Source organism: Falco peregrinus, chromosome Z, assembly GCF_023634155.1.
Source record: "Falco peregrinus isolate bFalPer1 chromosome Z, bFalPer1.pri, whole genome shotgun sequence".
NCBI classification, from domain to species: domain Eukaryota; kingdom Metazoa; phylum Chordata; class Aves; order Falconiformes; family Falconidae; genus Falco; species Falco peregrinus.
Window position 1 is genome coordinate 23,947,932 of NC_073739.1, and position 16,043 is coordinate 23,963,974.

At 43.7% G+C, this 16,043-nt stretch overlaps 1 protein-coding gene across 1 annotated transcript; it reads left to right on the forward strand.

Moving 5' to 3' along the window:
- Window positions 1-565: 565 nt before the first annotated feature.
- On the forward strand, window positions 566-11,872 carry STARD4 (StAR related lipid transfer domain containing 4). The gene is made up of 6 exons (XM_055791001.1): window positions 566-676; window positions 1,005-1,137; window positions 3,714-3,763; window positions 5,336-5,462; window positions 6,578-6,692; window positions 7,234-11,872. Exons 2-6 carry the CDS (start codon window positions 1,033-1,035, stop codon window positions 7,458-7,460), a joined length of 624 nt encoding a protein of 207 aa, XP_055646976.1. The 5' UTR covers window positions 566-676; window positions 1,005-1,032; the 3' UTR covers window positions 7,461-11,872.
- Window positions 11,873-16,043: the final 4,171 nt, after the last annotated feature.

The window sequence follows — 16,043 nt, forward strand, 5'->3', positions numbered from 1 at the left end:
AGCTGCAGGACAGGCCTCAGCCCATCCACGAGGCAGCTCAACTGGAAACCTGCAACCCTGTGTAAACCTTTATAAAGCCACAGCAAAAAAGCCTTTACGAAGTGTCCCGGTTTCGGGTCAAACCACCCCACAAAGTCACAGGAACCAGGCACACGTGAGGAGACGAGTGGGGTGACTGAGGCTCGGCCTGCCGCTCAACAGCCCAGCGATGCTGCAGTAACGTACTGCCACCGCAGGCGACCGGGGCCAGTCGGGTGTTACCGGGACCGCAGCTGGCCCCCGAGGGCTCGTCCCGCTGCCCGGCGAGGCGAGGCGCAGCGCGGCCGCACAGCTCTCGCTGGGCCCGGCCCGCCACCGGCCGCGCGCGGGAAGCTCCCCACGCCGCTTGTCCCCGCCCCCTCCCATCACTCCACTCCTTCCACCCAATCAGGGCGCCGCGCCCCGCCGCGAGCAGCAAACGGCAGGACTCGCTCCTTCCTCCGGCCGGCGACGACGCGCCGGTGACGCCGCGTGATATGAGAAGGCAGCGAGCCCCACCCCCGCCCTCGGCGGATCTCGCTGCCATTGGCTGCGCCGGGAAGCCGGCTGCGCTCTCATTGGCTCCCGGCATCGGCCGTTGGGCCGCCGGGCCGGCTGGCAGTGCGGTCGCCGGGGGTGGCGGAGGGACGGGCCGCAGGTGGGCTCGGGGCGCCGGGGCTGGTGGTGGCAGCGGGGGGCCCGCGCGCGAGCGACCGTCACGCGCCCCGAAAGGCCGCGGAGGCCCGGGCGTGGCCTGGCGCCGGGGGGGCCCGTTGGCTCGTGTCCTGCGCCCCCCGCCGCACCCCGGCGGCCGCCCGCTGTCACCCGACCCGAGCGGGGGGGGGTGTGGGCCCGGGGGGGGGGGAGGGCCCGGCGGGGGCGGTGGTTTCCGCTCCCTGCGATCGCGGTGCGCGGGTTTGAGCGAGTCGCGCCGCGCTGTTGACGTCCGCGGTGTGTCGTCCGGTTGTGGTGTGCGGTCGGTGTAGCGGGGGCCTTCCCGCCGGAGGGGAGCCGATGGATGGCCTGCCCGGCCCGGCCCCGCTGGCGGCGCGGCTGCGGGACACCCTGGTGCAGTACCACGGCATCGCGGACCGCGCCTGGCGGCTGGCGAAGAAAACGGTGAGTGCGCGGGGCGGCCGCGGGTCACGGGGGGTGGGGGGGGTGGGGGTGGGGAGCGCCTGTTGTGCCGTACAGCACGGGTGTGGGACACCGGGCGCGTTCCTGCGAGCCTGACGTGAGAGGCCCTGCGGAACCACCCTCCCTGGGCAGTGCCTGTCTAGGTGGCGGTGTTTCCTGCCGACCCTCCGACCCGTTTCAGGGAGGTGTCTCACGGAAGGATCCCGTCTGTGCAGGACTATAGGCTTTTCTTAAAGCAAAACGTGAAATACTGCTAGCACGAGCAGTGTGGCAAGGGGCTCATCTGTGCTTTCAACAAACCAGCCACAGCCCGCAGGTAGTCTCTGTTGGCCTCTGGAATCTTGTCTGTCTGTAATGCTCAAACCCATCCTGCTTCAACTTCCAAATGCCTTCCTCTAAAAAACTGAGATCATTCTCAGGTCTTTCTCTCATACTGCCTCATGTTTCCATTGCCTTCAGAGACCCCACATTATCATGTTTCCTTCCGTGAAAGGGGATGCAGTTCCTGCTTTCTCCAAGCAGTTTGGCATCATTGCAGACGGAGTCATGTACTTCACTTGTAAGAGAGAAGCAACAATACACTTTATTGATATAACAAAGTTAAGTGGTAAATAGTTCAACAAGATTCAATGGCAAGGTACACCTGATTATTTACTGCACAGAGGACTGGGTCAGACAAAACTCTCAGGGAGGCCCTCTTCTTGAGTCATGAGGTTCAGAAAGAGCCCCCTTGCTTTCTAAACTTCTTCTCAGACAGGAGTCTAACTGCAGCTGGATCCACTCCTAGTTGCAGACTTGGTCGATGGTTTATGTCTAAAGGGTTAGATGTGCACAATCAATCCTTTATGTGACTTAGCTCAGGCTTCAAAGTTTAGCATGCTATTAATCACTTATCAAGAATCCATTGCGGCAAGGAGTCTCTCAGCCTTGAGTAGTAACCTTGAGAGGCGCCCATACTCAAAGGGAGAACCTGGTGTGTCACCTGCCGCTGTGCAGGAGAGCTCAACGTGCTCTGGGCTGTCCACCATTTATAAAGTAAGATGATTGACTTACAGTCATATTTGCATATCAGCAAGGTATTTGGGTCATCATTCCAGACAGCCCTTGGCTACCATGTTGTCACCCATCCCCCAAAGCCCAGAGTAAGCTGGATGGAGCCATCACAACCCCCACTAGTGGTTATGGCTTCCACAGTGGGGTGAGGTGGATGGGGCGTGGTGGAGACAGGGCACCACCACAGCCAAAACCTTCTTTTGAGTTGTTTGGCTTTTCTGAGTCCTGCTGCATCAAGCTCAATGGACTTTGCTGGTGCATCAGTTCTAGGCTGGGTGAATACTTTTTATCCTGTCCTGCACAGGAGGTCAAAATATATTATGATCTTCCAGTGTAGCAATGTGGTAGAACTGGTATGGTAAATTTCTATCTTTGCCTTTTTGTTACAATGGTTTGGGTGGGTCTTGTATTTCTTTTTTTTGCCTTTGAAGGCAGACATTGGTTAGAGAGTGTCAATTGTACCAAATGTAACTTGATTATTTGCAAAATTAGTAAAGTCAGTCTTGAAAGGGAGTAACAGGGGATCCAAGCCTTTCACTTTTGCAAAACAGCTACACTACCGCTGCTTTGCTAAATGCTGTCTTATACCTGTACCATTGTTTTAGTTTAAGAAGTTACCTGAATCTCACTGTTTCAGATCATATTATTGCCCAGATTTTACCCCTGTAAAATTTCTAGTTGGACTTCCTGCCTTGTGTGTTTTGGTACTGTGCCATGTAAAAGAAATTCAGAGCTTTAGCTATCTGCCAGGGAGACGTGTTTTGCCACAAAATATCTTAAATGGTTCTGGATGCAGTACTTATGCTACTGTTCTTAAGGACATTTGGTCCTTTGTGCTTATGATTCCAAATAAAAAAGCCCTTTAACACTGAAATTCAGAGATTTTGTGCATGGGTTCTATTCCATGGTTAGATAAAAATCAGGAGATACTGGTTTATTTATTTTCTCTGGCTAACTTTTTAAAATGAATAGACTACTGCTTGCAAAGCACTTCTACTGAGGCATCTAAGAGAGAAGGGAAACTTAAGCTTTCCTGTCTGTCAGTGTCAGCATCTTCTGCACACATTTGCTTGGTCATGTGTTACAGAAGTGGAAGCAGAAGTTCTGTGGTCTTCGCCTATGAGTAGTGTTCAGATAATAGGTTTCCAGTTGCCTTTTAATTGAAAGGCTTTACCTAGTAATGTAGTTCCATTATTCTATGTGTTTTCATAGCAAACTGGCTTAGTCTGCGGAGCCCTATTTCTGTGCAGAATTCTAGCATTTGACACTGGAAAAGTATGACAGATTTTTTTTAAAGAACGGAAGATTACAAGTAAAATCATGTCTGAAACATCTGCTCATCTTCTTAAGAAAAGTGTACAAAAGTGCCCAGGTCCATGAGAACTTTGGGGTGAACCATAGTTAATGGTAAAGACATTTGCTTTTCTTCAGAAAAATTGAAGCATTTTCTGGGCATTTTTTAGTTGTATGTAAGTGAGAACACCATATCTTGCATTTTCTTTCAGAAAGATGCAACTGTGTGGCGTAAACCATCAGAGGAATTCAGTGGATATCTGTAAGTTTGTCTGCAGAACAAATACATTCTAAGGTTCACAGATGTGTTTTCTAGAATTTAGAATTTAAGGTTGTGGATTCTACAGCCCTCAGCTACGCAGATTGGCTGGAAGATAAGTGGATCATCTAGTTTGCCTGTACCATGTCTTTTTAGCATTATACTTTGATGCTTTAGCATAGCATGGTGTTTAGAGCAACAAACAATGAAAACTGTGGAACGTAATACAAAACTCCTGTTGGCTGAAGTGGGCAATGACATATGCCCAGACCTTTTAGAAAGATTGTCTGCAAACCACAGAATCAAGTACAGGTTCAGCAGTCCAAAGTATTACTGGACAGCAATGCAGTCAATGCTTGAACTGCTACAGTGACTATGCAATTGCAATCTAGTAAAATATCAAGCGTGTAGTTATGGGAAAGATGTGTGACATATAGGTCCTTCCTGCATGAGTTTCTGTCACTGGGTTCTGTTGGTATCTGTAGGTTTAGGCAGAGAAATAGTTACTAGAAAATAGCACTCTGAAGAAATGAAAAGTCATGTGAAAAGATACCATTTGCAAGTATGTCAAAGACTGATGCAGTCTGCAGAATTTAAGTCCTGTTAAGTCTGCAAGAACTGATGACTCCAGACACCAAGAGTCTGCCGACTGTGCAGGGCCACAGGCACACTGGCACCAAAAGTTTGTGTAACTTGAATCACTGCCAAGAGAGCAGCAGCTGCTATGTGCAGATGAAGACTCCAGGGTTGTGTGTACACCTGGCGAAAGTAACGACTCTTTGAAGAGCTTTCCAAACACCTAGCTGGAAGCCACTGGCGTGTTCACATGGTCCTCTGTTCTGAGTGTACAGCTAATATTGGCTACAGCTAGGTAATAAAGAATGCATATGGGTGAACTGTGCAAGGGAATAGATAAATTTGTTACTTGATTTGTTAAGTTACCTACTATTAATAAGAACAGCTTAATAAGAATTATTCTGAAAATAATTGTCCTGATGTATTCTTCCCCTTCAGGAACTGGAGGACCTGTAACACAAGTAAATAAAATCTCTAATGTCTACTAAAAATATCTGGTAACAGAAGAATGTTCTGTAATGTCTTACACTATATTAATTATTTGGTACTCTTACATGCCACCAAAGTAAAGTGTAGTTCTAATTAGATTGCTTTTACTACTGTTATTTCTACTTTATGAAATATTTTTTTTTCCATTGTAGTCCTGCTGTCCTTTCTTTTTGCTTTTAGCTTTACTTGTCCCTCCTGGACTCCCTTGCTTGCCCAGCAAGAAGAGCAAAATAACAAGTTGTAAGAGAACTAAACATGATGATTTTTTGCCTGAGGAAGGAGTTTGCCATTTACAAAATATTAATTGCAGCATAAGGACAAAATTTCTCAGAGTAACATTTATTGCAGAGAAGAACAGATGCACCCATAGGTCTTTTTGTGTACTGTTTTTGTGATACAGTTGTTCACTGACCATAACTCCAGCTACCGAGGTATCATAGTAAGTATGCTGTTGCAAATTAACGGAATATTTATAAAGAATTTCTCACTTGTAAACATCTGTTTGTCTAGCTACAAAGCTCAAGGAGTTGTGGAAGATGTTACTAACAGAATAGTGGATCATATTCGCCCTGGACCTTATAGACTAGACTGGGACAGCTTAATGACTACAATGGACATCATAGAAACATTTGAAGAGGTGAAGACTGGTTTATATTCTTAAGGGAAATGTGTATAGATGCATACATGAGTTTAATGTTACAGCAGAGCAGTCGTTCCAACTAATACTACCATTTTTATGCCCATTTTCTGCATGAACATGAGATACTGTACATACATGCAGTGGGTGACCTCAGATGAGGCTTTCTGGCTGCACAGTCCTATTCTGAAGCTTGAAGTTCTAAAAATAAAGGAGTGAAAATTGGTTGGTCACAATTTTCTCAGATCTGGGAGATCTGGTACCCTCTTGATAAAATTCACATAGAGTTACAGTGTGGTATTTTATATGCCAAAGCCTTTTCATATGGCTTGCTTTCTTCCATTCCAAAATTGTGGGTATTAATAATCCACACGTACAGAAGCTCCAGCCTCTCCCTCTTCCTGAAAGGCTGACTTCACTGTGTGCTGGGAGACAAAGTAATTCATACTGAGGGGCAGGACTTGTTAAAGAAAGGTAGGTTTGAAGTTGATTACAGAAGAACAGGTAGCCTTTTGGTTACTGGGGGCATTCACTATGACTTTAAAGCCCTGTGGACATCTGACTTGAACATGTCTTTTGCTGTGGCTCTTAAGGAAGATATATATGTCAAGGTATTTCTGCTAATTATTCCCTAAAATTTATACAAACTCTATTGTCTTATAAGAAAGCCTTTTTTTTGAGGAACTGTTTGCATTCTGTTTTATATTTCACTTGGATTAAAAGTACTTGACAGCATCTTAATACTGAGAGGGCTCTCACGATTTATTCATGGTCCTTTCAGACTTCCTCAGTAATGGTTAGGCAACATAAAAGCCACATGGCTTTCAGTTCCCAGGTATGACACCGTTTTCTAGTTCTTGTCAGTATGGTTTACTGACTAAACTAAGGTGCCAGATATTCTCTGCCCCTGCAGCTTTCTGGTGCAGACTGCAAGTCCTTACAAACTTCCAGCATTTAGACTGAAAATGACACAGCCATTCAGCCCTCACAGTGTAGCTGACAGAGTCTGCGACATTTGTGGAAAAGACTAGCTGCCTACAAGCATAAATTTCCCTATATTCATTATACTAAGGTATCTTTGTTGTCTTACCCTCCTTATTCTGTCACTCAACAAGAACTGCTGTGTGATGCGCTACACCACTGCTGGCCAGCTCTGGAACATCATAGCACCAAGGGAATTTGTTGATTTCTCTTACACTACAAGCTATGAAGATGGGCTTCTAACGTGCGGTAAGGCACCACTTACCTCTGTTTAATTCTTACTTTGCGACAGCTGCTTGGCTTAAGATTTGATACAAAATAAATTTAGTTTTGCGGTAAACACTCAAAAATGGTGTAAGATGGTCTTCAACAACTATTTCAAAGGGATTTTAACATTTTACAGATTTAAAGAATCATAAAAGTTACTTGAGCCATCCCTGTGTGCCAAGTTTCATTTATGCCAGCTGTGGGACAGGAGACAAATTGAGTGCTCTAACTTAGCTTTTACAGCAAACTATGTGGAGTAACAACTTGCTCAGCTTGCTAGTAAATGGGAATAATGTTTTTTAATGTTGGAATTTCTGTTTATCAAGCTCTGCATGTCATGGAGTTTGGATGAAGAGCAACTTTCTTCTATGAAAGTACCCAGAAACTTGAAGTGTGCCTGTCACTTCAACTAAATTACCCAAGCAGAAACTTGTAAATTTTAAATTCACCGTACCTTTATTTTTTTATGTCTCAAATTAATTTCCTCTTTTTTGCTTCTGTTTTTTTTTCTCCCCTTAAATAGGTATAAGCCTAGACTATGGAGAAGTGAGACCTAACTTTGTCCGTGGATTCAATCACCCTTGCGGTTGGTTCTGCGTCCCTCTTAAGGACTATCCTAGCCACAGTCTTTTGACAGGCTATATTCAGACTGAACTGCGAGGGATGCTACCACAATCTGCAGTAGACACTGCCATGTCTAGTACCCTAGCCAATTTCTACTCTGACCTCAAAAAAGCACTGAAAACATAGGCAAACAGTGACTTAAAAGCCCGTGCATTTCTTGCAATCAAATTATATTGTTTAGCTTAGCATAGGTTAGCTACTGAGTTAAGAGGTGAGTAATATTGTTCCTGAATGATACCTGAACCTTTATGTTGAGGGATCCAACTTTACCAAGTACTTTTTGATGTGATACTTAGCATACATTCCTAATGCATGGTGCAAGGTTCTGTTTCCTGCTCAGCACTCTGCAGCTGTGTGAAGAGTAGTCTGAATCTATAAACCCCTGGCTTCCTAGTTAGAAAACACAAGATGTGTGTTTGGGCTTGAAAAATGTAGCATGAACTCACCTCTTACCGAGTATTGAGAGTGGAGTGCTCAGGATTTTGCTGGTGCAGGTCACTGTACAGGCAGCATCTGATTGAAGATGTAATTTTGTAATATATATTTTTATATTTACTGAAAATTTTTGATTTATTTAGGTTGTGCAGGTGCATCTGTAACTTGTTTTAAAAAATTGTTTTATCATAGGGATATTACATAGCTAAGTTGTTAAATGATACTACTCATAAGAAAGCTATTCGCTCTTGTTAGCAAAAATAAGTATTCATTATTGGCATTTCTTCAGTGTTGTAACTGTAATTTAATTAACTGTTGTATATAACAGTGTATAGATAAAGAAATGCCCTTACAGCAGATCCAAAGCTCATTTAAGTCATCAGCTGTCTTTCCATAGTTTTTAGTGTGCTTTTATTCACACAGTTGTCAAAATACCAAACCTCCAATGGATCATCTACGATACTTTGCACTTCTAAATAATTTTGTACTTAACTTTGCATGTAATTGTGTGGGGGGGTATTTTTGTGTTTGGTTTTGGATTTGTTTTTTTGGATTTTTTGGTCTTCCTTAACTGAAAATCCTGGAATTACTAAAGCAACAGAAAGGACCACTAGCTTGCTTCAGGTATAGGCATTGGTGTAGGTGCAACAGCACACCTATAATACCCCTAGATTGATCTTTGCAATAAATGAAATTAGCATTCTTAAAACATAAGCGACTGAAGGCCAAAGCTTAAGCTTTGCCGAATTGCTCAGCTCTGCTGGTGGATGGAGGGTCACATTTTTGAGGACATTTAGCTACCCAGTGATGCTGACAGATGCATAGCAAGGGCTTTCAAAAGATTACTGTCTGTGCAGCTAGGGACCTGAATTCTCTTTAAAACCTGTCATTAAACTTTTGATGTTGGGATGCACCATTTTCACAGGTGAGATTACCTATGCATTACCAGTGCTAGTGGCGGCAAGTTTAGCTGTGTGATAGGGAAAGCCCTAATGTTTTGGGGCTGGTTTCATGCGTACAATCCAAGGACTGGTAACTCTCAGGAAGAAAATATTTGCCTCTTTTGACACTGGCCACTGTAGCTGAACTCTGAACAGTGAGGACTTTCCTTATTGCTCAAGAAAAGAGTGAGAAAAAACATGACACCAAATATAGTGAGGGCTTTTCCAATATGTTTCCTGTATTAAGGCATTTAGTAGTTTAAGACAGTTAGAGGCAGTGGCATCCAACAGCTTTTGGTGCCTTCACAGGCAGAAAATGTCAACTCCCTGTTGGGTTTTGTGTGTTCTGTGGTTCCCTTTAAACTCCTTGTTTACTCTTCCCATATTTTCTACCTTCCTTGTTTCCCCAGCAGTAATGCGAGTTCACAAGGTGATCTTTCATCACCAAGGACACTAAGGAGTCGGTGTCAGCAGACACACTTTTTCCTAAATGCTAGGGTCCACTCTTTTCTAGTACTGGCACAGAGGCAAGCATGAAATCCCTAGCAGTACTGCTCTGTGGGATGAATGCTGACATGATTATAGAGAAAGCTGTGTGAAGTGTACCCTATTTATTCTTCCCAGTTATAAAGATTACATGTATAGTGAATCTGCATATTTATGTCTTCTTTTTTTAAAACTGCTGGGACTGACTAATTGAGGGGTTGTGGTACAGATGTACATAGAGAAGAATATTCCATTGTTCTGTAAAAAGCCCAGTTTAAATCCATACAGAGGCACTTCAGAGCTGGAGAAACGGATTAAAAGGAGCACAAGACACTTATAGGATGATGTTTGTACAACACTAGGCACTGCAGAAAAGATTTAAGAGGTCCCTGTTCCAAATGCCCATTATAAGGGCTCTAACAGCTCTAGAGTACTTATCTTTATTTAGTGTTCAGTGACATGGCTTTTTGTGCTTTCAGTGAAGATAGGCTGTTTCTGTTACTAAGCCTGCATAAAGGCAGGAGAGTTCGGTAGCATTTGACTTCAGAGCAAAGAGTTGCATTGCTCTTCTGTTGCTGAGGAAATGAACTGTGACCTCTGAGGTATGGTACACTCTTGTAGGCCATGTATCTTGTCACCCTCTGTGAAGTGGGATAGGAATAGGTACAGAGGTCACTTTGGATCTGGAAAATTATTACAGACATTAATTAGAATTAATAGAAAAAACAGTGATGTTTAAACCCATTTCCTGGTGAAAGAGTATGAAGGTGGGAGATACGATAATAAATCTATGCTAAATATTAAATGCTTTACAGGAAAGAATATATCCTAAGTCCTAGATCACAATATAAACTTCATAATACATTCATTCTGCCTTTCCCAGTTCTCACTGAGTTGTGCTGGTGACTTAAGTTTTTTACAGTATGGGTAGGGAGTGATTATGCTAGGGTTACCTTCCTAACAAACATAGGTGATAACAGCACATGACGGGAGATACCTGTGTGCATTTCACAGCTGACCCACACAATAAGAGATGTCATATCTGGATTAAGGTGTCCCAAATGCATTATCCAGAACTGTCTCTTCCGAAGTGATTTTCTTTAAAATTTCTCTTTCAATGTGTCAAGTGAGTATGACTACCTAGCGATCCTCAGAAATGTTTTTTTGATACAGGCAGCATAGATGAAGTTATTAGAAGATTGATTGCTGTAGTCAGAAACTGACCTTGCTCCAGCCATCTGGGGACAAGTTTGGCTGTGCCCTGGGATGCCTGATAGAAAGCATTTTCTGAGCTCTGTACCTGGGCCTGCTGACCTGCCTGCTAGCACAGACCCAGCTCTGAGGCAGGTTATGACACTGCAGAGTAAATTACTACCCTAAGTAATGCTCCCTGACTTCTTCAGGGTGTCAGTCTGAGTGCTGCGGTCAGTTTGGGTTCCAATCAGACAGCATTACAGCTAGCGTGTGGTGTTACGAATTCAAGCGCCAAGATTCACTGGGGATGCAGGGCAGCACTCGGTGGGGTACATCTGAGCAGTTGCAAACATGAGTACTTAACTGTTATTTGGGTAGCATGCGACCCGTCCTTGTCTGTATGCCTAACAGGATTTTGAGCTCCTCACAGCTGGGAGGAAGGAGGAAAGAAATCACAGCATGCCTGTTCACTGAAGCATGAGGAATGCCCCCACAAACCGGCATCTCTTATGCATACAGTATGAAGCATGGAGACCCTATGTGCATAGCCATCTGTGGAATTTCATGGTCTCCCTGTCTCAACCAATCAGGCTATTTTAAAAGCTACAATTAAAACATTAACATCTGTACAGAAACACAGCCCATTAGAGGTGAGATGCTGAAAGTTTCCCAAGACCTGCAGGTGTAGTAATCTTCACCAGAAGACCGTTGTACACCAGGGAGTTAGTGATGCACACAGCAGTTAACCTGAGCTGGCCCAGGCCTGTGCTGCACTGTGCATGTTCCCTGGCGGCAGGGTGAACTTACTCAGAGGAGGCTGCAAGCAGCTGCCACACAGTACCAGCAGGTACAGCCCCTGTATGGCCTTCCCTGTGTCTGACAGTGCAGCAGGTTCAGGATATCCTTACCGCTGCATAGTAGTAATGATAAGTAGTTCGATGAATGAAATGATGAATGTTTTAAGAAAAACTTGCAATAGCTTGAATAACAAAAAATGGGATAACCCTTCCACAGGTAGGATCTGCACAGCATGCTGTGCCAGAGACCTGCTTGATGGCTCACAAGTCGGGGTTCCCAGCATTTGAAGGGATGCAAAGTTATACTACTGTCTCTTTATTGTGTTAGCTCAAATAAATAGCACTTTAAGTGATGTTGTATGGAGGCTGGTCGCCTTCTACTGGGATTATAAGGAATCACCGCTTCCTAGTGCAAAGCAGAGGTAAGATGAAGAATCAAGTTGTGTATATGCTCTACAGAGGCAAAACACCTTTCAGTTCTGCCTCTGTGCCACCCAGCCTGTACCATGGAAACTGAACATTTGTGGAAGAGAACTTGAGGAAGCTTGATGCCCAGCACATGTTCTACCTGCTGCATGCCTTTTGCCTGCAGAAGTGGAAGTATAATAAAAAAAATGGAGGAAGATGCCTTTCATGTATTATTTTTTTAAAATGTCAAACAAATAAAAGTATTGAGAATTCACAATGCATGTAAAAATGTTGAATCATTTCCCAAAGCATCTGCATCCTTGGATATTTTAGACAAAAAGTTACTTGCGTATGTACAACATGTTAAAGGAAATAAGGTGGTGTAACTGTTCAGAAGGACATCAGAACTACAAAAAAACAGGGCTTTATTAAGAACCAGATTGCACCAGGCATCAGCAGAAATGCAGATACTTGTTAATTATGAGGCGAGATGGTTTTGTGTAACTCCCCAGCTATTCTAACTTATGGATAGTCCCTCTGAGTAGTTCTGTCACATTGCAAACCTGTAAGTTCTTTCTTATGCCCCATTTTCTTGTCTCAAGCTTGCTATAAAACCAGCGTGATGTGCTCTAAGTCAAGGTTCCACACCACTGATGCGCTATTTTTGAGGTCAGGCCAAAGCACAAAAATTTTGAGCTCAAGGGGGAGCTCAAGTCTGTAAGATCCAGCTCCTACACATGCCCTCTTCTCTCCTTTTGCCTTCCTGCTGCCCTTTTCCATACTTTCATGGAGATAAGAAGATGATTTCATGAAACTGTAGTAAGAACCTATGCCTTGCCTTAGCTTGGGAAGGGATTGAGCAGCATTCATGGAACCACCAAATTAGACAGTTTTTCTGGAGCACTGTTACCATACAGAACGTCTTGCATTGCTTATCAGCATTTATTTCTTGGATCCTTCAGGGATTTTGAAAAACCATCTCCCACAAAGGGGTGTAAAGGCACTCTGCGTTTAAGCAGTTTGCAATGCTAAGGAGTTGTGAGTGGCAGGAATAACAAGTTTCACCAGTACAAGATAGTGGCCAACTGGCCAAGCAGCTCTTCTGCAGACCTATGGTGGTTGTGACCCATGACAAACCGAGCAGGAGGGAACAACACTGAGGGTGTTAAATGACAGATATGTAAACAAAGCAGAGAAAGAAAATGCTTCCAATACCTCAGTCTTGCTAAGACCTCCTCTCGGGGACCACATGCAGCTTTGGGCTGCATAGTTCGACGGAGAGTAGTCAATTACAGGCAGAAAATCTGTATGGAAGCGAGAAGAACAGTGAAAGATCTAGGGCTTATGACCTGTGGGGAAGGACTTGGTTTGTGCTGCTGAGAGAGAAGAATGCTGAACAGAAGAGAATTTAAATAAACTTCAGATTCATAAGAAATGGTTGCAGAAAACAGATCACCATAATAGACAGTTAACTGTAACAAAAAGACTCAGAACTTTATGAAATACTTGCCAGTCATAAGAATAGCAAAACGATTTGGGAGATTGTACAAGGAAGTGGCAGTGTCTTTATTGCTGTAGGTCTTTAAGAACAAGTGAGGTGCATCTTATCTTGCATAACCCTCCCTGGGGCACAGGGATAGCCTGGGCAACCTTACAAAGGTCTTTCCAAGCCCCCTAGTTCTGTACTTTACCACTAATAACAGATTTAGTTTGTAATCCAACTGTAAGGTTTTGAGGGAAGAGGAGAAGGGGAAATGCTACACCAAGTTGGAATTCATTCAAGGCTGTGCTATACAGATAACATCCGTCATTGCATCTCCCTATAATGATGACTGTTGTTCCTTATCCTGCACTGAGCATTAGCTGTCAGCAAATAATAGATGTAAGCATTTCTAGATTTACTAGTTTATTTAGCATCAGATCAGTCATGCAAGCCACTTAATAAAAATAGATTTCCCACCATCAAAAGCATATTCTCATGGTTTATCAGCATTTCCATGCAAACACACAAGCAGGTACATTGGTCCCAAACACAATACACTGAAATAACACAACTGTCAATTTTTTTCTGGTTCCAACTTCTCTCTGGTTCATTTGCACAGTATCAGAAAAGTTACTACACAAATTGACTTAGTCTGAAGTAAAAGTGTACAGTTAAACAAGCAGTCTACAAATTTCTATTTGGTGGCTAACATCTTTGCTAGTACAAGCAGTAAGTGTTGACAGTACAGGGTTTCTTACACATTAAGCAGTAAAAGGGGGAGTCAGGTACACAGGACACAGAGCTAATTTGAGAGAGTCTAATAGATATATGACATTTTTCATTGTCATCATTAAAAGTCCAGCCACCATTGCTCTGAGACTGAGCTTCTGTTACAGGGTTATAAAAAACTTTGTGTTACAAGTCAATAGCACCATTTGTCTGTTGGTCTTGAAAGCATCAGCACATACTCTAGCCAGGCAGCATATACTCCTCTGGAATCAACACAAGCACAAAACACCCTGCTTACAGTCTGGTCCTCATCCAGCCTCAAAGCCAAGAGCCACCAGGAGCCTCCAAACCAAGACCAAGCCAAACACAAGCCCTTAATGTATCACATTTCTTCAGGTTAAAACCAGCTTAAGGTGATGAGCTCCTTCCTGTGGGTCTGGAGCAGCCAGCCAGACTGGTGCCTCTCAGGCTTGCAAGGGCATGGTGGTATAGCTGCTTGGGACCAACAAACTGGTTCCCACAGGTGAGACGGACTTGGTGACTCTTCTCCTCTTCTTTGCAAGCTGCATCAGCCACCCTCGCTGTTCTGAAAGACCATCCTATTTATCTTAGTCTTGGGGACTAGGGTTCACCCTCCACAACTCCATCTTTCCTTCTCCTGAGCACATAATCACTTTACAGTTAATTTTCTCACAAGGATAGGCCTCTCAACACTGTGTATTCTGAGAAACAAACAAACAAGCCCCAAAACAATGTTCCTTATGGAACATTAAATGAAATTTCTCCTGTTTACTCAGAAGCCTTAGCATGACTTCTCATGAGCACGTGGTGTGAATGAGGAAGTGGTTCCTGTCGTGCATAATAGCATACTGTTCTTGTTTCTAATTACTTTCAGTAAAAAATATCTTGGTTTGTAATTACTGTTTCCCTGCAGCCAAGCGGGTAAAAATTTGAACAGAGCAAGCAAGGCACCCACCACTACACTGAGAGCAGTAGGTTGGTCGTGGTACGAGCCTGGGATCCTCTGCAGAGTCTCATGGATCACTGTCATTCCAAAGGAAGATAGTTCTCAAGGAGGACACTGCTCAGCAGGATTTAGAAAATCCTTCAAGGATATTTTTCCCAAATAAGCATACATTTCGTTTGCTAAGTTTCATGGAATGTTTCTTGACAAACTCCCATTCACTATCAAAGACTGCTCCAGGCCCTATAGCAAGCTGAGGAAGAGACTGGGAGCCATGTTAATAGTACAAACAAAACAATTTGATGTCTTGCAAATGAAAAGTGGGGCCAGTGGTGAGGTTTTTCCATCTAGAGGAGGCTGGCACTAGATACATTTATGCTACTTTCATAAACATGGCTGATGGTGATGTCTGGAAAATAACAGAAATCAGGGAATCTGAGACCTTGGAGGAAACACTTACAGACACTTCTCACCTTATTCCTTGTCCAGACAAAGCTAAGAAGGAGCCCTCTTTGGTGTGCTCTTCAGCAAAATCCTCTCTTGTTTTTGTTGTGGGCATTTATTGTTTGGTGGTATTTAGGGGTTTGTGGTGGCAGTTGTGCTTGTTCATTTAAGTTAGCGTTTATAAAGAACACAATGATGCCTTGGGATCTGTTTTTTCCTAATACCCTGGTTATTGCATCATGGTAGCTATGATTTCTCACAGTGCAATGCACCTATTTGGAGCTAACATTTGGAGGGTTTTGTGGTTAATGTCTGTCAAAATTGTGCCTTCATCTGCAAAGATACTCTCACACAGGTGCCCTTGCTGTGATTAGGCCAATTGATTTAAATGGGTCTAGCCATTTTGGTTAACTTCAAAAAGTGTAAGATGGAGCTTAACAGCAATGTCTCACATATACGTCTCTTAAATAGCCACAGGTCTTTGAACTTTATTCTTCATTCACCCTGTTTGGTTACTTAAGTATGGTAACTTGATCACTGGACATTTGCAAAACCTACAGCTCCTTCAGCTAGTCCAGGAGGAAAGAGTGAGAATTCCTTGGGCAGGACTAAAGTAACATTACCTCATCACAACTAATATGGTGTCCAACACTACTACTTTGTCAGGGGCTGGAGAAGAGCCTCCCCCAGATCTACGGTGTCAAGGAGACAGGGATGAATAACTGTCAGTTTCATGCATAATTAATTTAAATTTTCTAGATAAATAAAAAAGCTTGCTTTTGGAAGGAGTAGCTCAAAAGGATATGGCAGATGATAACGAGGGCTGAT